This window comes from Oryctolagus cuniculus, chromosome 8 (genome assembly GCF_964237555.1).
Source record: "Oryctolagus cuniculus chromosome 8, mOryCun1.1, whole genome shotgun sequence".
NCBI lineage: Eukaryota > Metazoa > Chordata > Mammalia > Lagomorpha > Leporidae > Oryctolagus > Oryctolagus cuniculus.
The window spans coordinates 9,416,321-9,443,239 of NC_091439.1; the positions used below are offsets into that span (position 1 = coordinate 9,416,321).

The following is a 26,919-nucleotide window of genomic DNA, read 5'->3' on the forward strand; positions in this document are numbered from 1 at the left end:
CTCTGCTATGGCCTGGGAAAGCAGTGGAAGATGGCCCAAGTTCTTGGGCCCTGCACCCACATGGGAGACCCGGAAGAGGCTCTGGCTCGTGGCTTCGGATCAGCTCAGCTCGGGGCAATTGCTGTCAGCTGAAGAGTGAAACAGCGGAATTGAAGACCTCTCTCTCTCTCTCTCTCTCTCTCTCTGTCTGTCTTGCTATAATTCTGCCTTTCAAATAAATAAATAAATTCTTAAAAAAAAAAAAAAGAAAAGAATGTGAGCTTTGGAAGTGAGTCTGTGAAATGGAAATGGAAGCACAGAGTATTGTTTCCAGAAGAAAATAGTCCTCATCCAAGCAGAAAAAAGTTAGCTTAAAATTAAATTTCATTGAGCTTAGAAATTCCCTGTCTCAAAAACATGACATCACTGAAAAAGTAAAGAGTAGCAGTAAATAAAATCTGGATGAGAATGAAGAGGACAAATGTACGCAATTAAACCAAAGAGTAATTCTAATATCATGATGCATTGTGGTTTGACTGAGTCCACAGAAGAAGGAAGAAATACCTGGGATGATCTTGCTTCTCCTCCCTTTCAAACCCACTCTCTCTGTGTCATAATTGAAAAAAATACTGAACCCCATGGCCTATGCAAAGCTAATGAGTACGTTTGAATCAACGATCTGAAGAAAAAATATCTGGTGGTAGGAAACCACATGCTACAGCAAGATGCTCATCATAGAAGCTGGACAGAAAGATGGAGAAAGACACAGAGAGAACACTGGCAGCCAGAGGCCATGGAAAGGCAGGTAAATCATGATTAATGGACAAGCAAATCAAAAGCCCAGGGAGAAAGGAACTTAGAGCTTCTGATTCCAGCACACTGCCAGTGAGAAACACACAGTTCCCTAGTTTGCTTCTTAGATAGAGTCTGACATTTGCTTTTGGAACCTACTCTCCCTCAGCCTGGACGCCAGCAGTGGGCTCTTTTGGTGATGCAAAAACCGCCCATTATTCGGGGGATGATTAATCTGACAGCTCTTCCAGGTTGGATGTTGCTCCTCGGTGATTACAAAGTGACTCTCCCAGGTACTCACTGGCACATGTTAACTGAAACAAGGTCTGAGAAACAGGAAGCACGGAAGAGAAAAGAGTAGAGGACACGCCGGAGGAGGGGTTTTAATCTTCATTTTGTTGTGTATTTTTCCTAGGTATAGCATTCTACGTTGACAGGTGTTTGTTTTGTTGTTGTTTTGTTTCGTTTTGTTTCAATGTGATATTGCTCTACTGTTACCTTGATTGCATTATTCCCCATGATGAATCTGCTATCGTTCTTATCTATTTTGCTCTCTTTAATAAGGAGATGTATTTTTTTTCTAGCTGTTCACATGATTTTCTCTTCATAACTGGTTTTGAGCAATTTGATGCACTTTGTCTTGGTGGAGTTTTCTTCATGTTTCTGTGCTTAAGGCTTGTTGCACATCTTGGATATGTGAATTTCCACCAAATTGTGAAATTTTTCAGTTGTTATCAAGTACATTTTGTGCATCCTTTCCTTTCGTTATTCTAATTACATATATGTTAGAACAACTGGGTTTTTTTTTTCAATAGTTATTTACCTCTTTTTAAATTCTCTGTGTGCTTCCTTTTGGATAGTTTTTAGTGCTGACAGTTTTCAAACTTTACTAATCTTTTCATAGTCCTAATGACACCATAGCACACTAAAGCTAATTAAAGAGCATCTAGAAGACCAAGCGTAGGCTCTTTTTTTTATTTTTTTTTTTATTTTTTGATTTTTTGACAGGCAGAGTGGACAGTGAGAGAGAGAGACAGAGAGAAAGGTCTTCCTTTGCCGTTGGTTCACCCTCCAATTGCCGCCGCGGCCAGCGCGCTGCGGCTGGCGCACCTCACTGATCCGATGGCAGGAGCCAGGTACTTATCCTGGTCTCCCATGGGGTGCAGAGCCCAAGTACTTGGGCCATCCTCCACTGCACTCCCTGGCCACAGCAGAGAGCTGGCCTGGAAGAGGGGCAACCAGGACAGAATCCGGCGCCCCGACCATGACTAGAACCCGGTGTGCCGGCGCCTCAAGGCAGAGGATTAGCCTAGTGATCCGTGGTGCCGGCTCAATCGTAGGCTCTTAAGAAGTCTATTTTAATACTCCTGCCCCCCAAAAAATTGATAATTTTGACAATCAGAGGCATTTAAGAGCAGTCTCACATGGTGTCTATTTTGAAGTTCTGATAACATTGACAAAAACAGGAATATCTCTGTTTATAAGAATTATTAAGAACGCTGTGAGGGATGGAATAACCTAACAAGTCCCTGCTGAAAGCTTTCTACCAGCCACTCAGAGATGTTCCCCTGAGATTTTGGGAAAACTTCCTGCCTGCCTATATCCTTGAAGATAATTAATTTGTCCCGTAGGACAGTATAGAGGGAGGCAATAGTAGCAGTATTAGTGACAGAATAATGACAAACAACAGGGGCCATAATATGTCTAACTGTTATCCACAGCAGTAGGCGGGGCAGCCCCAGCATCCTGACGTGTTTGTCCAAGTGATCTATGCAGAAGGTGGTGTCACCTGTAACTGGTCTACTGGCAGCTTTGTGTCAATGAAGAACTGAGCTCACTGAACCACGACTTACCCTACAATGCCATCCAGTGTCTCTGAATCTCAAAGGGCTTCCATGCAACATGCAGTTACAACCTAAATGAATGTCATAAAAGGATGTTATCATAAATCCTTTGATTTATGATACCATAAATGCTACTATGGTGAACTTCTGTAAGCATGTGCCTTTATGGATCTATATTAGCACTTCTCTGTGTTCAACTACTCTCCATTGACCATGAATATCCTTTATATTCTCTCCTTTGCAGGAGTCCCTTGTTGATTTTAGACTTCACTAAAAACTGCACCCAATTGGTCAGTTCTCTGTTAGTGTAATCATGGTTCAGGATGCAGAACCAAACACAAGACATCAGGAAAATTGAGGGTCCTTGGGCAGCTTTTCTATGGGACAGCAAAGAAATTAACACCTATTTCAAATTATTCCTCAGTATGGCTCCTTCCAACAACATGTTGGGTTGAATGACTTCACCTAGGTGTACAGCAACTGAAACAGGAAATTGAGTCTTAACAATGTAAACAGTGTTCACAAAGATTTGAGTGTCTGCGGTTCCTATGAGTACCTATACTACAAACATCTTAGCTTCATCATCCTTTAAAAAGTAATTTTACCATCACCCTCTTGATAATATGCCTATTTAGCCTTATAACCAAGACACAAGTTTAGCTATTAAACACAAATGTGAGGTCAAAGAGAAAAAAACAAGAATACTATAGAGATTTAGTGCATTTATTAGGGTGAGGGTCCAGGGAGTCATTAAGATGAATATCAAGAGAGAAAATGCACAGCTGCTGTCTTTAAGACAGAAATGGGAATGCTCAAGATTTTTTTTAAATCAATGAATTTATGGGGCCAGCATTGCAGCATAGTGAGCTAAACTGCTGCTTGCAATGCCAGCATTCCACATGGGCACTACCTTTACAGCCATTTGGGGAGTGAACAAGTGGATGCAAGATTCTCTCTCCCTCTCTCTCTTTCTACCTTTCAAATAAATAAATAAAAGCTTTTTTTAAAAGTCAGGTAATTTCCTAACGCTAAGTGAATCCTAAATCCTTTGAATCCTAATTAGAGTGCAACTTCATAGAAAAATTTCACATGTGGCCGACACCACAGCTCACTAGGCTAAGCCTCCGCCTGCGGCACCGGCACCCCAGGTTCTAGTCCCAGTCGGGGCACCAGATCTGTCCTGGTTGCTCCTCTTCCAGTCCAGCTCTCTGCTGTGGCCCGGGAAAGCAGTGGAGGATGGCCCAGGTCCTTGGGCCCTGCATCCGCATGGGAGACCAGGAGGAAGCACCTGGCTCCTGGCTTCAGATCAGCTCAACGCGCTGGCCACAGCACACCGGCCTCAGCGCACCAGCCGTGGCGGCCATTTGGGGGGTGAACCAACAGAAGGAAGACCTTTCTCCCTACCTCTCTCTCACTGTCTAACTCTGCCTGTCACAGAAAAAAATAAAAAGAAAGAAAGAAAGAAAAATTTTACATGGAAATGTTGAAATGCAGATTTGGTGTTAGATATTTATTTTGTATGAAACAAAAACAGTCCATTTAAGTTTCCTTTTTCAAGTTGACATATTCCTAATGCAAAGAATGACTGAATTCATCATGACCTTGGTCTTTGCCTGCATGTCTTTGATTAAATTAAATTTCAGCTGTGTGGTCGTTTTTCTTGTTTTGTTTCATTTCTCACCAAATAAATATATATCATCCTGAAAAGGTTAATGTTAGCTTGTTCTAGTTCTTAATATAATTCTCTGCTAACATTTCAATTTTCTGAAAATAGCTATGTCGTATATAAAGCAGTGTACTATTGATGACATTTGTATATGTAAGACATAAGGACATAAGGAATATAGAGGCAGAGGTAGAGATAGAGATGAAGATGGAGATAGACATGTTTCTAAATGCAGAGCCAAGAAGCATTTTAAAATTTTTTTATCACATCCCTATATTAACATTCAAACAATCAAGAGAAAACCTATTGTTCCCAGATAAAAAGAAAAACATTCTATCACTGTGAGATTGAATTCCATCATTGCCATCATTGCCAGACTGAATTGACTGGGTTTGATTATCATAACAGAAAGCCATCATAGTTGGGTTATTTTTGATTTACAGAAAGACGGTTAAATATTAATTAAATTATCAATAGTTCCCTGTTGCCTGGCCATAAATTCCAAGGATGGATGCTGATTCAGTGAATTGTTAGGGCCCTTCTTACAACATCAGAATATAAACCAGGGATGTCACCATGCCAATTTCAATGAATAATCATTTTTCATTGGACATTCTTAGGAAAGCGCAGTGATGAAAATGAAGAATGCTAGAAAACGTTTATAATCATAGACTTCTTTTTTTTTTTTAAACCGGCAGAGTTAGACAGTGAGAGAGAGAGACAGAGAGAAAGGTCTTCCTTTTTCCGTTGGTTCGCCCCCAAATGGCCGCTGCAGCCAGCGCACTGCACTGATCCAAAGCCAGGAGCCAGGTGCTTCCTCCTGGTCTCCCATGTGGGTGCAGGGCCCAAGGACTTGGGCCATCCTCCACTGCACTCCCGGGCCACAGCAGAGAGCAGGACTGTAAGAGGAGCAATTGGGACAGATTCCAGCGCCCCAGGTGGGACTAGAACCCAAGGTGCTAGTGCCGCAGGCAGAGGATTAGCCTATTGAGCCACGGCGCTGGCCAATCATAGACTTTTTTTAAAAAATGAAGAACGATCATATTTTGTTGCGTTTGTTACCTGTGCCTTTGGGGCATGTGGCCTTCAAGCCGTCCGCTCCCTGCTTTCCCGCCTGCTTGCTTGCTGCACATGTTCCTGGCCTGCTCTCTGTTTGGTATGGACCCAGCTTTCCAACTTAATTTCTAGACTTCTCTTTCTCCCCTAAATAAAGCCCTCACTCTTTTGCACATTTTTATCACTGAATAAAATCCTTAAAACTTAAAAAAAAAAGAACAATCATGAAAGAAAACCTACATAGTGATTCTCCACGGTGTGCCCTGTAGTAAGAGGTTTCCCAGATGATGCTTGTATTATCTCACATAGTTTTCCCACCTAATCCCCACAGAGACCGACATCTCATTTCTCCTCATTTTTATAAAAACAGAAGACCTAAGCTAGGAATGAATGAATGCATACCACTTCATGCTAACTTTATCCTTACAGTAGGCATTGATACAATACAAAGTAGTTTGTTACAATAAAAAGAAAATTAAGTTAAAAAATCTGTAAATAAAGAAGCTATTTCTGCTACTTCTATTTTAAAACATATAAAGCAAAGCTTTAGTCCTAACAATACAGTCTCCTAAGTCCAGAGTTAATCAAGGAATTTATATGCTTTCAATAAGATAACTTAAAAAGAAATAATGGAAGTAAGAAATACACTGAAAAATGTATTTTTGACTCATAACAGCTGAGAAAGAAACACAGAAATATTGACTTTCTATTTGAATGAGTTAGAAAAAATTAAACAATGGTAAATATCATGAAATGTACCTTTCTGCTGATGTGAAAGCTAAGAAGTTCCAAGTTCATTAAAAAATTCATTAGGAATTGTGCAGCTACTAGTTTCTTGTTTCTCCTCCCCTCTCTCACGATATTGATCCCTACCAACTCCCACACCCATAATTACTTCCCATGACAAATAAATATGCCCAAGTCTCCTCCACCTTAAAAAACAATCAGCAAAGGAATCCTCGGCAGTCTTTTCCCCTCAGCAGCTGCCCCCTCCCGCGTCATTTCCCCCGTGGTCCAGCTTCCCAGAGCAGCAGTCTCGCGCTGAATCCACTTCTCTGCAAGGTCTTTCTTCACTCCCCACCTGAATCCCTTGCCTTTCTTGGCTCCTGAAATGCTCTGCCTTGCTGTGTTTCTCATCTCAACCTTAGGTACAGATATGCCTCACATTTGTGCCCTTGAACACCTTCTCCTTCTGTTTTCTCTGGAGATTCTGATTTGAATTTTCAATTGACTGTTCAACTCAAATATGAAACCAGCATATACATATTAATATATATTAAGGAAATATATATAAGGAATTTATATAATGTATATTATATAAGGAAATATATATGTTAATATATACATATATATTAAGGAAAAGAGTATTGGGGAAACCTGACAGACTGGAGGGGAGGGACAAAGAAGGAAAAGAGGGAGAAGGGGAGTGTAAGAGAGAGAGAGACAGAGGAGAGATCAGGAGATGAAGAGAAAGAGAGAGACACGTGTTCAGGAGCAGGTCCTTTTAAAACTTTGCCAGGGGGCGGGCAGGGAAGTAGGAGCAGCGAATCCCATCAAGATGGGGGTGGAGCTTGACACTGTGGCCAGTATATATTTTTAAAAGGTCCTTTTTCAACCTGTTATATAGTGACTTGCCATCGCATAAGGATGATGCAAGCTGCTGTAATAGACAACGTCTTGAAATCCCAGTGGCTGATTTGGGGCGGAGCCAAGATGGCGAAATAGTGAGGGCGCGCACCGATAGTCCGGGAAAATTTAGTTTAATAAAAGGGGAGTTACGGTAGCCTCAGAAAAAAGAACCAGGAAAATATTGCAGAGGAAACTCTTCTGGATCGAGTGGCTGTGAATCGGAGGACCTACTGGGAGAACAAGGTCTCCCACCGCGCCGAAGCCGAGCCGCGGGAGCCGCGGGTGCCACAGAAGCCGCAGGGTCTGCGCGCCAGTGGGGGAAGGGGAGTGCATGTCACACAGACAACAGCGGGGAGAGTTGCGACGTCCAGGCCTCCGAGTCCACACATCGGCGCTGGAAGGGGAGGTGAGCTCAATAACCCGAGACATTGGCGGGGAAACGGGGGTCAGAATCTAGAGGGGGGCCGGAAAGTGCAGCAAACTCACTACCAGAAAGAAGGAAAAAAAAAAAAAAAAAAGCTTGGGGGTTTCTCTTTCCCCTAACCTTGCAAAGGTTGCAAGGCTGCAAGGCTTGAAGAATTCGCAAGAGACAAAGAGCAGGCCCCCTCTCTGGATTTACATATCAACAGGGGAGAGCTAAGGAACGGAGTCACTACAATTCAGCAGCCTAGGCAAACCAGTGGGAGTCCAGAGGAGCCTAAACAGACTCTTTGGGTAGAAGCCAGAGACTGGAAGCTAAATACCATCAATTCTGCACAGCCGTGCCATGCGGTGTTACTTACCCCCTGAATAAATAAAATAAATAAATAAATAAATAAATAAATAAAAAGAGAGAGATTTACCACGCATAACCTGAGGGTGTCACCTTTGCACACCCTTAACCAGGAAGAACCAAGCAGAGCTCTCAGGCCGCACCCATCTCAAGCCTCCAAGGCTCCTCCAACAGCAGGCAGTCCACTTAACACAGACATAGTATAAAATAAAATAAAAAAATAAAAAAAAAACGCACAGTGACGAAAGAAGAATTAACTATGCCAAGCAACAAACACAGAAATCAAGGGAACAAGATCAACGATGACACTATGATGCCTCCAAATAAACAAAACACCCCAAACCAAGATCATGAAGATGAGGAGATAGAAGAAATGCAAGATACGGATTTCAAAAAATTTATGATAAGAACATTTAGAAGTTTTCAAAAGCAAATCCTTGAACTACAGAAATCCTTATTGGACAGGATTGAAAATCTCTCTCGTGAAAATGAAATTTTAAGGAAGAATCAAAATGAAACTCAGAAACTAGTAGAACAGGAAAGTGTGAGAGTGAAGAGAAATCAAAATGAAATGAAGAGCTCAATAGATCAAATGACAAACACATTAGAAAGCCTTAAAAACAGAATGGGTGAAGCAGAAGAGAGAATATCGGACTTAGAAGATAGAGCACAGGAAAACATACAGTCAAACGAAAGAAAAGAAGAGGAAATTAGAAATCTAAAAAATATTGTTGGGAATCTACAGGATACTATTAAAAAAAAACAACATTCGAGTTCTAGGAGTTCCTGAAGGCATGGAGAGAGAAAAAGGATTAGAAGGCCTTTTTAGTGAGATACTAGCAGAGAACTTTCCAGGTTTGGAGAAGGACAGAGACATCCTAGTACAGGAAGCTCATAGAACCCCCAATAAACATGACCAAAAGAGATCCTCACCACGACACGTGGTAATTAAACTTACCACAGTGAAACATAAAGAAAAGATCCTAAAATGTGCAAGAGAGAAACGTCAGATTACTCTCAGAGGATCTCCAATCAGACTCACAGCAGACGTCTCATCAGAAACACTACAGGCTAGGAGGGAACGGCGAGACATAGCACAGGTGCTAAGAGAGAAAAATTGCCAGCCCAGAATATTATATCCTGCCAAGCTCTCATTAGTGAATGAAGGTGAAATAAAGACCTTTCATAGCAAACAGAAATTGAAAGACTTTGCGGCCACTCGTCCGGCCCTGCAAAAGATACTTAAAGATGTGCTACACTCAGAAACACAGAAACACGGCCATCAATATGAAAGAAGGGAAAGGAAGAACACCTACCAGTAAAAGAGCATGGGAAGCTCAAAGCATATACTAGAAAATATTTCCGGGAAAATGGCAGGGCAAAGTCACTACGTATCAATAGTCACATTGAACATTAATGGTCTGAAATCTTCAGTTAAAAGACACCGTTTGGCTGACTGGCTCAAAGAACACAACCCAACTATTTGTTGCTTACAAGAAACACATCTCTCTAACAAAGAGGCATGCAGACTGAAAGTGAAAGGTTGGAAAAAGATATTCCATGCCAACAGAAACCAAAAAAAAGCAGGTGTAGCCATATTAATATCAGACAAAATAAACTTTAATACAAAAACTGTTAAGAGAGACAAAGAGGGACACTATATAATGATTAAGGGTTCAATTCAACAGGAAGATGTAACTATTATAAATGTATATGCACCTAATTACAGGGCACCGGTCTATTTAAAAGATATGTTAAGGGACTTAAAGGGAGATTTAGATTCCAATACAATAGTACTGGGGGACTTCAATACTCCACTCTCAGAAATAGACAGATCATCCGGACAGAAGATCAACAAGGAAACAGCAGATTTAATCGACACTATTGCCCAAATGGATCTAACAGATATCTACAGAACTTTCAACCCTACATCTGCAGACTTCACATTCTTCTCAGCAGTGCATGGAACCTTCTCTAGGATTGATCACATACTAGGCCATAAAGCAAGTCTCAGCAAATTTAAAAGAATTAGAATCATATCATGCAGCTTCTCAGACCACAGTGGAATGAAGCTGGAAATTAGCAACTCAGGAAACCCCAGAAAGTATGCAAACACATGGAGACTGAACAACATGCTCCTGAATGAACACTGGGTCATTCAAGAAATCAAAAGAGAAATCAAAAACTTTCTGGAAGTAAATGAAGACAACAACACAACATATCAAAACTTATGGGATACAGCAAAAGCAGTATTGAGAGGCAAATTTATAGCAATAGGTGCCTATATCAAGAAATTGGAAAGGTACCAAATAAATGAGCTTTCAGCGCACCTCAAGGACCTAGAAAAACTGCAGCAAACCAAACCCAAATCTAGTAGGAGAAGAGAAATAATTAAAACCAGAGAAGAAATTAACAGGATTGAATCCAAAAAAACATTACAAAAAATCAGCCAAGCGAGAAGCTGGTTTTTTGAAAAAATAAACAAAATTGACACCCCATTGGCCCAACTAACTAAAAAAAGAAGAGAAAAGACCCAAATCAATAAAATCAGAGATGAAAAAGGAAACGTAACAACAGACACCACAGAAATAAAAAGAATCATCAGAAATTACTACAAGGACCTGTATGCCAGCAAACAGGAAAATCTATCAGAAATGGATAGATTCCTGGACACATGCAATCTACCAAAATTGAACCATGAAGACATAGAAAACCTAAATAGACCCATAACTGAAACAGAAATTGAAACAGTAATAAAGGCTCTCCCAACAAAGAAAAGCCCAGGACCAGATGGATTCACTGCTGAATTCTACCAGACATTTAAAGAAGAACTAATCCCATTTCTTCTCAAACTATTCAGAACAATCGAAAAAGAGGGAATCTTCCCAAATTCTTTCTATGAAGCCAGCATCACCTTAATCCCTAAGCCAGAGAAAGATGTAACACTGAAAGAAAATTACAGACCAATATCCCTGATGAACATAGACGCAAAAATCCTCAATAAAATTCTGGTCAATAGAGTACGACAACACATCAGGAAAATCATCCACCCAGACCAAGTGGGATTCATCCCTGGTATGCAGGGATGGTTCAACATTCGCAAATCAATCAATGTGATTCACCACATTAACAGACTGCAAAAGAAAAACCATATGATTATCTCAATTGATGCAGAGAAAGCATTTGATAAAATTCAACACCCTTTCATGATGAAAACTCTAAGCAAATTGGGTATAGAAGGAACATTCCTCAATATAATCAAAGCAATTTATAAAAAACCCACAGCCAGCATCCTATTGAATGGGGAAAAGTTGGAAGCATTTCCACTGAAATCTGGCACCAGGCAGGGATGCCCACTCTCACCACTGCTATTTAACATAGTTCTGGAAGTTTTAGCCAGAGCCATCAGTCAAGGAAAAGAAATCAAAGGAATACAAATTGAGAAGGAAGAAGTCAAACTATCCCTCTTTGCAGACGATATGATTCTTTACTTAGAGGATCCAAAGAACTCTACTAAGAGACTATTGGAACTCATAGAGGAGTTTGGCAAAGTGGCAGGGTATAAAATCAATGCACAAAAATCAACAGCCTTTGTATACACAAGCAATGCCATGACTGAGAAAGAACTGCTGAGATCAATCCCATTCACAATAGCTACAAAAACAATCAAATACCTTGGAATAAACTTAACCAAGGACGTTCAAGATCTCTACGATGAGAATTACAAAATCGTAAAGAAAGAAATAGAAGAGGATACCAAAAAATGGAAAAATCTTCCATGCTCATGGATTGGAAGAATCAATATCATCAAAATGTCCATTCTCCCAAAAGCAATTTATATATTCAATGCAATCCCAATCAAGATACCAAAGACATTCTTCGCAGATCTAGAAAAAATGATGCTGAAATTCATATGGAGGCACAAGAGACCTCGAATAGCTAAAACAATCTTGTACAACAAAAACAAAGCCGGAGGCATCACAATACCAGATTTCAGGACATACTACAGGGCAGTTGTAATAAAAACAGCAAGGTACTGGTACAGAAACAGATGGATAGACCAATGGAACAGAATTGAAACACCAGAAATCAACCCAAATATCTACAGCCAACTTATATTTGACCAAGGATCTAAAACCAATTCCTGGATCAAGGACAGTCTATTCAATAAATGGTGCTGGGAAAACTGGATTTCCACGTGCAGAAGCATGAAGCAAGACCCCTACCTTACACCTTACACAAAAATCCACTCAACGTGGATTAAAGACCTAAATCTACGTCCTGACATCATTAAGTTATTAGAGAACATTGGAGAAACCCTTCAAGATATTGGCACAGGCAAAGAATTTCTGGAAAAGACCCGGGAGGCACAGACAGTCAAAGCCAAAATCAACTATTGGGATTGCATCAAATTGAGAAGTTTCTGTACTGCAAAAGAAACAGTCAGGAGAGTGAAGAGACAACCGACAGAATGGGAAAAAATATTTGCAAACTATGCAACAGATAAAGGGTTAATAACCAGAATCTACAAAGAGATCAAGAAACTCCACAAAAACAAAACCAACAACCCAATTAAGAGATGGGCCAAGGACCTCAATAGACATTTTTCAAAAGAGGAAATCCAAATGGCCAACAGGCACATGAAAAAATGTTCAAGGTCGCTAGTAATCAGGGAAATGCAAATCAAAACCACAATGAGGTTTCACCTCACCCCGGTTAGAATGGCTCACATACAGAAATCTACCAACAACAGATGCTGGCGAGGATGTGGGGAAAAAGGGACACTAACCCACTGTTGGTGGGAATGCAAACTGGTCAAGCCACTATGGAAGTCAGTCTGGAGATTCCTCAGAAACCTGAATATAACCCTACCGTTCGACCCAGCCATCCCACTCCTTGGAATTTACCCAAAGGAGTTTAAATTGGCAAACAAAAAGGTGGTCTGCACCCTAATGTTTATCGCAGCACAATTCACAATAGCCAAGACCTGGAACCAACCTAAATGTCCATCAACGGTAGACTGGATAAAGAAATTATGGGATATGTATTCTTTAGAATACTATACCGCAGTAAGAAACAATGAAATCCAGTCATTTGCAACAAAATGGAGGAATCTGGAACACAGCATGCTGAGTGAAGTAAGCCAGTCCCAAAGGGACAAATACCATATGTTCTCCCTGATTGGTGACAACTGACTGAACACCAAAAAGGAAACCTCCTGAAGTGAAATGGACACTATGAGAAACGGTGACTTGATCAGCATAGCCCTGACTGTTAATGAACAACTTAATACATTATCCCTCTTAGTAGTTTTTTTGTCTGTTCTACTTAATATGACTGGTTTAATTCTGTAATTAATACACAGTTATTCTTAAGTGTTGAAAATTAACTGAAATGTGATCCCTGTTAAACATAAGAGTGGGAATAAGAGAGGGAAGAGATGTATAATTTGGGACATGCTCAAGCTGACTTGCCCCAAATGGTAGAGTTAGAAACATACCAGGGGATTCCAATTCAATCTCATCAAGGTGGCATGTACCAATGCCATCTCACTATTCCAAGTGATCAATTTCAGTTCACAACTGATCATAATGAAAGGACTAAGAGTCAAAGGGAGCACATAAACAAGTCTAGTACCTGCTAACACTAACCGATAGAATAAATAAAGGGGAGAGTGATCCAACATGGGAAGTGAGATACTCAGCAGACTCATAGAATGGCAGATGTCCTAAATAGCACTCTGGCCTCAGAATCAGCCCTAAAGGCATTCGGATCTGGCTGAAAAGCCCATGAGAGTATTTCAGGCATGGAAAGCCAAGACACTCTGGCAAAAGATCTCTGTGAGTGAGATCCCAGTGGAAAGAACAGGTCTTCAAAGAAGGAGGTACCTTTCTCTGAAGGGAGCAGAGAACCTCCACTTTGACTATGACCTTGTCTAAACAAGGTAAGAGTCGGAGAACTCATAGGGCTTCCATAGCCTTGGAAACTCATGACTGGAGCATAGGGAGATTACTGATGCCATAGACAGGAGTGTTAATTTGTAAAGTCAACAACAGGAGTCACTGTGCACTTATTCCTCATGTAGGATCTCTGTCCTTAATATGCTGTACATTGAGATTTAATGCTATAACGAGTACTCAAACAATATATTTCACTTTGTGCTTCTATGGGGGTGCAAACTGTTGAAATCTTTACTTAATGCATACTAAACTGATCTTCTGTAAAAAAAAAAAAAAAAAAGAAAGAAAGAAATTATCAATTCCCAACTTGACTCTCACTGGGATTAAACATGACAATAGGTCTGATCTGATTTCATCATCATTTAAAAAAATCATCTATTATTTTTCACTTTATGTTTTTGTGTGGGAGCAAACTGTTGAAATCCTTACTTAATGTATACTAAGCTGATCTTCTGTATATTAAGATAATCAAAAATGAATCTTGATGTGAATGGAAGGGGAGAGGGAGTGGGAAAGGGGAGGGTTGTGGGTGGGAGGGGCGGTATGGTGGGGAAGCCATTGTAATCCATAAGTCGTACTTTGGAAATTTATATTCATTGAATAAAAGTTTAAAAAAAAAATCCCAGTGGCTTGGCATAGGGAAATTCATCACTCACACACATGTAGTTCCAATAAAGGTCCCTAATCCATGGACCGTCCTGTGCCAGCAGTGATTCAAAGACTCAGGCACCTTCCACCTTACAACATTGAAAACTTTAATAGCTGGCTTTCCAGTTCACTGACCATGTCTTCATTGAGACATCAGAAGGGATAAGAGCATGGGAAATTAGGCAAGTGATCTGTTTTGTAATTCTGAAAACTCTCATAATCTGTTAACTAAGACTCATTCACGTGACCATATCTAAGGGAAGGTATATTAGTTTGCTGGGCTGCCACAACAAATACCATCGACTGGGTGGCTTCAAAAGCAAAATTTTATTTCTTCTAGTCCTAGAAGCTGGGAATTCAAAAGTCAAGACGCCAGCTGACTTTGTTCCTGCTGACATTTCTCTTCCTGGATTGCAAAGGACCAGCTCTGCCTATGTCCTCACGTGGAGGAGAGAGGTTACTCCCTTCCTCTCCATACTGTCACATTCCCATCAGAGAAGCATCTCTACAGCCCCAGTTCATCTTAATTTCCTGTTACAGATCCTATCTTTAGAAACAGTCCCATTAGAAGTTGGGACTTCAAAACATGAATTTGGATGGGGCACCAAGTGCACAGTAGCAAACTGAAATACAATCTAGCTGTGTTCCCAGGGTGAAGGGGAAATAGGTTTGGCCAAAGGCTAGTCAGTCTTGGCCAGCGCCGTGGCTCATTAGGCTAATCCTCTGCCTGCGGCACTAGCGCACAGGGTTCTAGTCCCGGTCGGGGTGCCGGGTTCTGTCCTGGTTGCTCCTCTTCCAGTCCAGTGCTCTCCTGTGGCCTGGGAAGGCAGTGGAGGATGGCCCAAGTGCTTGGGCACCTGCACCCGCATGGGAGACCAGAAGGAAGCACCTGGCTCCTGGCTTCAGATCGGCGCAGCGCACCGGCCGTAGCAGCCATTTCGGAGGTGAACCAATGGAAAAGGAAGACCTTTCTCTCTCACTGTCTAACTCTGCTTGTCAAAAAAAAAAAAAAAAAAAAAAAAAAAGCTACTCAGGCTCTTCATTGTCCACCCTCAGCTCTTCAAATATCCACTGTGCTCTTCTTTTCACACCAGAAACACAGCCATACCCGCTATGAGAGCCAGAAGCCAAAGTCTCATTCAGTTGTTATGACCAGCTCAAAGCCTAGGGTCTCTGGGTGAGGCATGTCATTCACCAGCAAGTCTCCACATGGTCCAGTGACTTCGAGCAAAAATAAAATTTGACCACTGCTCAGCACACACAAAGAGACACACACTCACTCACTCACATCTACAGTATATTTGTGACAGAGACAGCCACAACACACGTTTTCACTTGAAAGAGGAAAGACTCAGAGAAATCATCACTGGTCCCTAACAATGACAAAATTTCTTCAAGCAGGAATCATGAGGAAACTGCTCTTCCCTCCTCCAATCTCTCACTTCCTCTATTCACATGCTGCAACCCGTACCTTTCCGCCGTAACCACAGAATGAACCATGTTACTCTCTTGCTCAGAACAAACTTTTAAAAACTTCTCACTGCAAATTACTGTGCTAGAAGTTGTGGAGGGAAATAAGTCTTAGAGATGAATGGGATTCCTATTTCAAGGACCATAGGAGACACTGGAAAATGTCGCTGTAGAAGATGATGGGAGGCTGTATCAGAATCTGCTAAGGGGGAATCTTGCACGCAAGGCTAAGAATTCATTCATGTAGAATGAAGGGCTAGCTCCTTTCCCTCCCACCAATTGACTATAAACACTTTGAAAAAAGAACTGAATCGCATTCATCTTTGAGAGTTATTATCCTCTACAAATCCTAGCACAGTCCTTTGCATGTAATTTAATATTCACCGAAATTTATTGAGTGCTTGCCAATGCCAAGCACCATTCTAAATGCTTACCATGCAACAAATGATTTAATCCTTACCCAAAGGGAGTTCTTCTAACCTCCATTTTATAAGTGATGCAACTGGGGCACAGAAAGCCTAAGTGCCTTGCCCAAGGTCACAGGTACCACTGAGTGTAGATGGCAATTTTGCGATCTATGCTGTCAAGCAATGCTGCTTCTACTTAATTTTCAGTAGTTGATTAGCTGATATAACTCAAAGAAGTTCTCAGAGAAAATTATTTCAGCCTGTTACCCAGCAAACTTATGTTGTTGATTGTTAATTATATACCAGTCACAGTGCCGGATACTTTCATTCATATTAGTTTATAGAATATTGGTTTTCCCGGCCGGCGCCGCGGCTCACTAGGCTAATCCTCCGCCTAGCGGCGCCGGCACACCGGGTTCTAGTCCCGGTCGGGGCGCCGGATTCTGTCCCGGTTGCCCCTCTTCCAGGCCAGCTCTCTGCTGTGGCCCGGGAGTGGTGCTTGGGCCCTGCACCCCATGGGAGACCAGGAAAAGCACCTGGCTCCTGGCTCCTGCCATCGGATCAGCGCGGTGCGCCGGCCGCGGCGGCCATTGGAGGGTGAACCAACGGCAAAGGAAGACCTTTCTCTCTGTCTCTCTCTCTCTCACTGTCCACTCTGCCTGTCAAAAAATAAAATTAAATTAAATTAAATTAAATTAAAAGAATATTGGTTTTCCCATTTAACAAATGTTGAAAATTAAATCTAGAGCTATTAAGTAATTTAGCCTGCATCACTCAGCTGGTAAGGATTAGTGTTATACTTTTATTTTTTTTATATCTAGCTTCAAGTAAGAACAATATAATCATTTATGAAATCTGGTAAAACAAATTGAGTAAGCTTTTTCTGATAAAGTAGTTGACCCCACAGTAACTACAACATCTAGGAACACCTATACTCTGCTTGTATTTTTTCAGAAATTCAATTACCTGAATGTATTATTTGGACCTGGTTCTATCTCATGGTGAGTTTTCTTACTCTGGTTTCTCAAATTCTGTATGTTCACACGCTTTACTGTGAAGTATATTACAATGAATTCTTGGGTCCATAAAACATTTAGAAGAACAATTACAAATAGAGAGTTGATCCTTCTCTCAGTGAATTTACTTAATATTCTTGATGGGTTTTAATCAATCAGTACTTGATGTTAAATCTCTTCTCTTTCTTCCTGTCTTCTCCTTTTTGAGGACTGTGTTAGACAGAAGGAAACCCCCCAAGAATCATTCAAGAGGTTACCATCCTGTAAGGACTTTTTAATCCATTGAATAATATTTCAGCCACTAAACAAATACTTCATCACAATGACATATGGTCTATTCTGTTATAATGCAAACACACACACACACACAATAAGATCCTGAGAAACCATAAGATATCAAAAACTTTATAAAAAGTAATAAAAGGAAGGAAAGGAGTTAAACCTTAGGTTTGATATACAAAATTATTTACCCTGCAACGAATCTCAATAACAAACATGGTCTTTCTGGCAGGATGTTCCATAAGCACATGTTGTCATTGCATGTAAAAGTAAATTGAAAGTATGTGATCACAAACATTTTAAAAAAAAAAGGTTGGAAGGAAAGGGATGGGAGGGAGGGAGTTATCATTATATTGTCAGAATTATATCTTTGAAATACCTGAAATGTTTTATATCAATAAAAATATTTTAAAATGAAAAATATTAACTTGACAAATTAAAATTGGGAAAAGTACAAATAAAAGTGTTTCTGTCTTGATTTTTATTTTTTAAAGATTTGCTTATTTATTTATTTATTTGGAAGTCAGAGTTACAGAGAAAGAGGAGAAAACAGGGAGAGAGACAGAGAGAGATCTTCCATCCACTGATTCATGTCCCAGATGGCTGCAATGGCCAGGGCTGAGCAAGGCCAAAGTCAGGAGTCAGGAGATTCATCTGGGTCTCCCACAGGGGTAGCAGGGGCCCAAACACTTTGATCACTTTCCACGGCTTCTCCCAGGCCATTAGCAGGGAACTGGATAAGCAGTGAGGCAGTCAGGACTCAAACAGGTGCCCATGTGGGATCTGGCATCCCAGGCAGCAGCTTCACTCATTGTGTCACAATGTCAGCCCCTCCCCTGATCTTTAACCCACATATACAGAAGCTGTTCTTTTCTTTATCATATTTTGTATTTATTTTGCATTTATCAAGATCTCAAACGTAAACAAAAGAACAAAAGTACACAATCATTAACAAAGTCTCACAAAAATGAAAGAACAAGGATGCAAGAGAGCAAAAGGCTGCAACTTTGCTTTTCCATTTGCAAAGGAATAGTGCCCTTTTGTGATTGGCATTATAACCAACGGGGATCCACTTACTGCAAATCTTGTTCTTTGGTTAATTAAGTTGTGTCTAAATCACATAATGAAAGCTATTAAGGAATTAGATATATAATCAAAAGCTTTTATACATGTTGCTATCCATAAGTGCCTTAAAGGTCCATTACAATGGCCAGAAAGAGTTGGAAGGATGAGCAAAGGCTTCATGAATATGTGGAATTTCAAGGGGAGCCATGGAATGAAAAGAAACGATATTCCCTGAGAACACTATCTCAGTGACGAGCTACCATCATGCCTAGAGTTTGAAGAGGAGAAATGAACCTGGAATGGAAGTGATAGCAAACTGCTTAAGCCAGTAAAATCATTGATAATTATCAGAAGTTTATGGAAGATAACAGTAATCACTAAAAGGTAAAGGTTATCAGATATAAGTAACAGACCTAGGGAGCCTCTCTTATCTCACTGTTTCAAATAAAAATTACTGTTAGATAGAATTTGTGTACACCTACAAACATCCTCTAGCAAGCAAGCAAGCAAACAGAAACATACTTCATGAGGTCAAATCCCAGCTCTCTGTCTTCTCAGGTGCTCTGACCATACCTGGCATGAAAGATTTGCTAGAGACAAAATCAGGAGTATTCCAAAGGCAGAGTACACTGGCTCGTGTTCAACATCAGGCAACCAGAGTTCTCTGAACATGAGGCTGCCCATAAGCAACATGGCAGAATCAACCCGTGGGCACTACTTAGGAAGATAAAGTCTACTGGGCCTGCTAGATTCTTATATGCTGGATCTTATTTTTGACCAATCCAAATATCTTTAACACAATTTATTTCATTAGTGAAAACTAATTGCGAACTTCCTTTTGCTAATTGACAAAGCATCTGGTGTTGATTACAGCTAAAGACAGTTGAAGAGTTCATAGGAGCTCTTTCCTCTGAGAGAGCCCTTTCAATTAAATGCCGCATCACCATCCCTAAAGTGTGTATTCCCTCTTCAGGCAACTATCCGCACTCATGTGGATTCAAACTAATTAGCACACTCCTACATTATCACACTTTCTCTCATGAAGGATTTTGAAAGTAAATTACCACTGACGAAACAGGCGGGAAGCAAGCAGCAACAGCCACTTTAGTGAAGCCTAGTGTTAAAGCAGAGTGGTTGTTGGCAGATGTGATAGAAGCCAGGATGATGCCAGCTTACGGAGAGCGCTGACTGCCAAGGGATTAGATTCAACAGAGAGCCATTGAAAGGGAGAACAAAGCAGCAACCGCCTAACAGGGCACTGTTTGAGAGAACAGACTCTCCAGGAGGACTGCCAATGTGAACGCCAATTCTCCCAGTCACCAGCTGTGTGGACCTGACAAATTATCTCTAGGCCTCAGTATCATAGAATGGAGATAAATACATAGCTCATAAAACCAAAACATCCAATTCATATTGTTGGGAATGGATAATTATACAATTAAAATAGCATAAGGTTTTTATATTATCTGGCAAGAGAAAGTAGTAACTAAATGTTAGCTACTCATATAAAAAGATAAGGCTTCAAACTAAGGTATGATGTAGGTATGCAAGATAAGAATCACTACATTGACCCAAGTGGTCACATGCACTGGATGTGTCTCCTCAGTGTCTAGGCAATAATAGTGGTTGCTTATTGGCCCCTCTCCCCTTTTTCCTTCCATGCTGATTACACACGGAATTTTCATTTATAGGATTGAATTAGTTCTTGCACCAGGTGGTAATGCCACAGTCTCCGAAATGGAACACTTTTTATTTAGAGGTGATGTGGGTTCTAGCAGACCCAACTAGCTGTGATTGCACTGGTTCAATAAAGCCTGGAATGTGAAAATCTGCTCTTAAGAATTCAACAGAACTGGCGATGCTGTGGCATAGTGGGCTAAGGCGCCATCTGCACATTGGCAATCCCATGTGTGTGCCAGTTCGAGTCCCAGGTGCTGTGCTTCTGATTTAGCTTTCTGCTAATAGGCCTGAAAAAGCAGCAGAAGATGGGCCCGGGTCCTTGAGTCCCTGCCACCCACCTGGGAGGCCTGGATGAAGTGCCAAGCTCCTGATTTCTGTCTGGTCCAGCCCCTGTCATTGCAGCCATTTGGGGAGTGAAGTAGCTGATAAAAGATCTCTCTTTCCCTCTCCGTTTCTCTCTGTAACTCTTCCTCTGAAAAAATATAAATCTCAAAAGAAAAGAATGTGATGGAGAGGTGAGAAAGCAAGCTCAGAACTATTACTAGTAGAAACATGAAAACCAAAATAAAAGAGCTCAGGGAAACTAAATGATGGAAGGCATCTTAATATATACAATTCTGATCTACGAACTTCAAATCTTCTGTTGTGTAGAAAACAGTACAATGACACACACAGCGAAGTGCGCAGGTTCCTGGGGTAGGCTCGGGTCCTTGCCCGGGAAGCCGCAGAGGCGGCCGGGGCTCCTCCCTCTTGTTGAGTTTCTGAGAGGGCTTCAGGCCTCGTCAAGCTATGTAACCGTAACCGCGGCCAGAGTGCTGCCTGCAGCGAGCCAGGAGAGAGTGACACCGCCCCCTCCTCGCTGGCCCTGCCTGAAGCGCTCTGGGGCCTTACCCGCTCCGAGGGACCATGGCAGCCTCCGGGGTGGAGAGGAGCAGCAAGAAGAAGACGGAGAAGAAACTGGCGGCGTGAGAGGAAGCTAAACTGTTGTCGGGCTTCATGGGCGTTATGAATAACATCACTGTGTGATGTGATCCTCATGGTCCAGGAGAGGAAGATTCCTGCTCATCGAGTTGTCCTTGCTGCAGCCAGTCACTTTTTTAACTTAATGTTCACGACAAACATGCTTGAATCGAAGTCCTTTGAAGTAGAACTCAAAGATGCTGAATCTGACATTATTGAACAACTTGTGGAATTTGCGTATACTGCTAGAATTTCTGTGATTAGCAACAATGTTCAGTCCTTGCTAGATGCAGCAAACCAGTACCAGACTGAACCTGTGAAGAAAATGGGTGTTGATTTTTTGAAAGAACAAGTGGATACTTCAAATTGTCTTGGTATAAGTGTGCTAGCGGAGTGTCCGGACTGTCCTGAATTGAAAGCAACTGCAGATGACTTTATTTATCAGCATTTTACTGAAGTTTACAAAACTGATGAATTTCTCCAGCTTGATGTCAAGCGCGTAACACATCTTCTCAACCAGGACACTCTGACTGTGAGGGCAGAGGATCAGGTTTATGATGCTGCAGTCAGGTGGCTGAAATATGACGAACCTAATCGCCAGCCATTTATGGTTCATATCCTTGCTAAAGTCAGGTTTCCTCTTATATCAAAGAATTTCTTAAGTAAAACAGTACAAGCTGAACTGCTTATTCAAGACAATCCTGAATGCCTTAAGATGGTGATAAGTGGAATGAGGTACCATCTCCTGTCCCCAGAGGATCAAGAAGAACTCGTAGATGGCACCAGGCCTAGAAGAAAGAAACATGACTACCGCACAGCCCTCTTTGGAGGCTCCCAACCACAGTCTTGTAGATATTTTAACCCAAAGTTGAAAACAGGTGCATATTCTACATGACCCTGGAAGTGAAACTGTAACTTCAGAATTCTCATTTGATGTCTTGCTTTGCTCATATAATGACCCATTCTTAATTGCTGTTTTTATAGAAAAAGAGCTCAACCAGCTGTTTTTGGATATCTATTGGGAAAATTCAAATCATTGAGGAATTACTGGTAAAAACATCCTCATTCCATCAGAATCTCTTATTCATCGAAGCTAATATTACAATGTATATTGAATGTTTCTCTAGAAGTGCCAGCTCCTTCCTGATTGCTGTAGAAATTCATCTTGCAAAACTTTGCCATTTATTGTCATTTGTACATTATACTTCAGTGTAAATTGGCCAGTCCTCACTACCTCTGATATAAAAGTAATTGGAGAAGCTGACTTCATTCTAAATTTTCATTTATCTTAGCCCTGCCAACATGATTGTTTGATTATTCAAGTATTATATAGAAGTTGTTTTATTTTACAGTTGTTGAACTTAATATGTTTGTAAATGTTAAAGTAGGTTTCATTATCATTAAATAGTGTATTCTACAGTACCCAAAACTGGTGATCATTTTCAGTGAATTAATCCCCTTTAAAGAGTGCTGTGTAAGCAGTATTATTTAACTGAATTATCCAGAATTAAGTCAGTATACCTATAAGCTATTTATTGTCCTTAGATATTCTTTGGATATCATTGTTGATAGGAGGCAAATATTTGTAGTAACTGATGACTAAAAAGCTATAGCCAAAAAAATCTTAACTTTTTTCAGAATACTGATAGGACAAGAAGACCTGGGTGGCTGTATTAAGCTGAAATGGTATTTTTCTTGTTATGGTCCTTTTATAAACCCTGCTGAGCCTCTCTTTCCCCATTCTGAACCTGTTTTCAAATCTTCAGGTGTATAATGATTTTTTTTTAAAGGTTCAATAATACATGAATTTTATTCTCTTGCTGAGAGCTTGTAACCAACAAAAAAAGTAAACCATGGAAAATAATAAGATTTATGGGCCTCTTGTGCTTTAAAAATAAAGGTACCCAACTAATATGCTCAGATATAGCAAGCTTAGTGGTCCTATATTTTGAAGTGTTTAAGAATGGTTTTTAAGGTAGGAGTGGGAAAACACCCACTATCCTCCCTTCCCAGAATTTGAAGAGGGCGGTAGACATTCTTTTATACCCAAAAACTATGGCAGCAGTTCAAATGTGACCAAGGTAAATGTAGAATGGAGATGTTCTAAACACAGCTAGGACTCAGCAAATCTAACACACTAAAATCATAAGATTACAATTTGAAAGAAAATGCACAAAACCAAATAGGAATTTTGAGATTTTTTCATTTGAAGGTAATCTTAACGCTATTAAATTCACAAATATGCTAATTTAAATACCCAATCCTATTTATCTAAAACAGACATTGCAAACATACAAATATCTATTCTCTCCACATGTCAGTGCCCATTCATATCATGGTTTGGAAATGGGGAGAATAGATTCCCCTTAACCCGCAAGTCAGTAGGTATTTCTTTACAGTTAACTTTAGCAAAATTCATACAAAATAGTAATTAACAATGATCTTCTTTACTTGTTAACTCACAAGGAAACACCTTCGAAACTGCATTGTGTTAAAGTTTCTGTACTAAAATGTAGAAAAACTGAACTACACAAGTATTGAAAAGTTAAAAATTCCTTAATTTTTTATTCCTGGTACCACTACCACAATTTACAGGGCAATATACCTGATGTTATGAAAAGAAAAAGAAAAGACAAAGCTACAACAGATAAAAGACCTCAGGAATGTACATCTAATTGACACTACATTGCATTAATCAATAGCTGCACTTTTTGCAAACTGTGGCTATGACAGTCCTGAACAAGAAGGGTTTCCTGTTTAAGCTGCAGTAACTTTTCTGACTATGGATCATCGTTCCTTCTGTGGCAGATTTTTACAGTTCCTCTAATGCATTTGGGACGACTGTCTCAAAGTAACCTGCAGCTTTCCTGACAACTCCTCGCTCTCTCTCCTGCTAAGAACTGTAGCCCTTTTGTTTTGTTTTTTTTTTTTTTTTTAGAACCTTCTGCTACCATATCCACCACTTCCACCACCAGATCCATAACCACCACCATAGGGACTGCCCGAGCTTCTTCCACCAAAACTGCCCCCTTTCATGGGTCCGTAATTTGATTGCTGTTGTCCACTATAATTACCAAAATCATTGTAGTTTCCACCACCACCATAGTTACCTCCAAAATTTCCTCCTTCATTGTAACCATCATATCCTCCTCCTCCACCATATCCACCACCTTGGTTTCCATATCCTGGTCCACCACCATAGCCTCCTCTGCTGCTATAACCAGGACCACCACCATAGTTGCCACCATCACCTCCAAAACCATTGTAACCACCATCACCTCCTCCATAACTTCCTCTGCTGCCACCACCTCCACCACCATAGCCTCCTCTTCCACCAAAGTTTCCACCGCGGCCAAAATTACCTCCACCACCTCCAAAGTTTCCTCCACGACCCATAAAGTTGCCAGATCCCCCTCCACGGCCTCTTGGTGATCCAGCAGCAGACTGCATCTCTTGTTTAGAAAGGGCCTTTTTCACTTCACAACTATGCCCATTAATAGTGTGGTATTTCTGAACAACGATTTTATCAACTGTATCATGATCGTCGAAAGTTACAAAAGCAAATCCTCTTTTTTTCCCACTCTGCCTGTCTTCCATAACTTCTATGGTTTCAATCTTGCCATACTTCTCAAAGTAGTCTCTCAAATTATATTCCTCTGTATCTTCTTTAATACCACCAACAAAAATCTTCTTCACTGTCAGATGGGCACCAGGCTTTACCGAATCCTCTCTAGAAACAGCTCTCTTTGGTTCCACAGCACGCCCATCAACCTTGTGTGGTCGAGCACACATTGCTGCATCCACTTCTTCAACACAAGAGTAAGTCACAAAACCAAAGCCCCTGGAACGTTTCGTTTGGGGGTCTCTCATTACCACACAATCTGTGAGTGTGCCCCATTTCTCAAAATGTTCTCTCAAACTATCATCTGTAGTTTCAAAGCTCAGACCACCAATAAACAGTTTCCTCAACTGCTCTGGTTCCTTTGGATCATGGCCCTCCTCCCCCCGGCGGCGGCGGCGACGGCCGGAGTCGGGCTGGGGGCGACCGGGCGGCGGTTTTACCTCCATTTTGAGACCGGACTCGCCTCTTCCAACTCGAGTTCAATGGTGGTGTATAATGATTATAAAAGAGTTACCTGTATTTATTGTTCTATTTCTCTTAGAATTGGTGTTTTCATATTGTAGCATGGTAATGCCCAATAATATTGATGCCTAAATAAAAGTTGACACAAGTGACCAAAAAAAAAAAAACAGTACAATGACCACAAAAACTTCTTCATGACCAGAAAGACTAGACTCCAACATGTATCATTGTGAAAAACTCGCTACCTCTTTATGGCTGAAAGAAGAGATTCAATCAGGAACTTCGAACTACTGGCCAAAATCAATGACTTCATTCAAACTTGAGGAAGAAGGTTATCTTTTTTTTTTCTAGTAATTTAAAAAAAATATTTACTCTTTCAAAATACCCCAGTATTTGTTGTATTTGCATGATTTTTAGTCAACCAGAGGATGTTTATCAAGCTTCCACATTACCCTTAGTATTGTTGTAGAGATAATCCATGAAAAAGGATTCATATTATCTGAGATACTCTTCTGGGAACTTAGGGGATATATAAGATTAGGAGAATTCATATGAAACAGAACCATGATCAAGTACAAGGTTATGGACTTGCAAACTTTAAAGTGACTTCTAGGTCTAAAAGGTTACAGTTAGATTTGTTGTGTGGTGAAATTACTTTATTATTTTAAATTGCATCCATTATAAATATTTGTCAATTATTTTAAATTTTATAGGATAGATGAATGAAATCCCAATATACAATGGCTTAAGTAGGATGATTATTATCTCTGTATCACATTATGATGCAGCACGCAGTCTGATCTGTTACAGGTAGACATTCTGAGATCCATGTACCTTCCACCTGTGTTTGATCGTGCCCCCAAAGCATTTTTCTTGTCTTCATGGTCATAACCAGGGCCCTGGCATGCCTGTGTTTCAGTTCACAAGCATTTGGGAAAAATGATTAGTCCTTAAGTGGGAAATTGGTCCAATGTTAATCACATGATCAAAGTTCATTACAAGGAAGACTGAGAAATAGTCTCTACATGCATGACCACCCCATGAATAAAGATGTAACTATCAGTCTTCCACAATCTGCCCCCATGACCACCCAAAAATCCTGCACACTATTCCTTCTATGTATGCAACACAACACCCATCCCCAAGAAAGACTTGAAGTCCTATCTAGTTACTGTGGCTAGCATCGTCAAGCTGGAGAAGGCCAAGGCCAAGGAGCTGGCCATGAAGCTGGGGTGACCGCACCACGGGCTCCTTGTACATAATAAAGATTGTTTGTTCCCCCTCAAAAAAAATGAAGTCCAAATTCAAGATCTCTGAGAGCTGAGCCACTTCTCCATAGGGTCCACAGTGGCTCCTTATGGCCTAGAAATGTATAATCTAAAATATGGGCAAGACATTATCTTCATGTTGCCTAATATACACAGAAAACATATCATGTGAGCCAGGAAAGGAAAAACCAAATTTAAAACTTCACGTGAAAAAAAGAAAGAATGGAAAGGCGTTACAAAAGCCCTCAGAGCTGTCTTTGATGATCCCTGCCTTTTCTCTCTAGAATTTCTTTGTCCCTTTGCTTTGCTCTATAGAACCTTCTGCTCTGTGCTTTATTCTCCAT

General features: G+C 40.6%; 1 protein-coding gene, 1 long non-coding RNA gene and 1 pseudogene across 8 annotated transcripts in view; 1 reads left to right on the top strand and 2 right to left on the bottom strand.

The window, feature by feature from the left end:
- Positions 1–26,919, bottom strand: part of LOC127483244 (uncharacterized) — a 211,507-nt gene that overhangs the window by 182,028 nt on the left and 2,560 nt on the right. The gene's annotated exons all lie outside the window — the stretch shown is intronic.
- Positions 21,170–22,996, top strand: LOC103350664 (kelch-like protein 7 pseudogene; annotated as a pseudogene).
- LOC100348667 (heterogeneous nuclear ribonucleoprotein A3-like) lies at positions 23,410–25,348 on the bottom strand. 2 transcript variants are annotated; one of them, XM_002716882.5, is made up of 2 exons: positions 25,286–25,345; positions 23,410–25,219 (listed from the first exon to the last, which is right to left on the bottom strand). In XM_002716882.5, the coding sequence occupies exons 1-2, from the start codon at positions 25,289–25,291 to the stop codon at positions 24,158–24,160; spliced, it is 1,068 nt and encodes a 355-aa protein (XP_002716928.1). In that variant the 5' UTR covers positions 25,292–25,345; the 3' UTR covers positions 23,410–24,157. The 2 variants fall into 2 exon arrangements, with proteins under 2 accessions (XP_002716928.1, XP_002716927.1); XM_002716881.5 differs by having other exon boundaries at positions 23,410–25,348.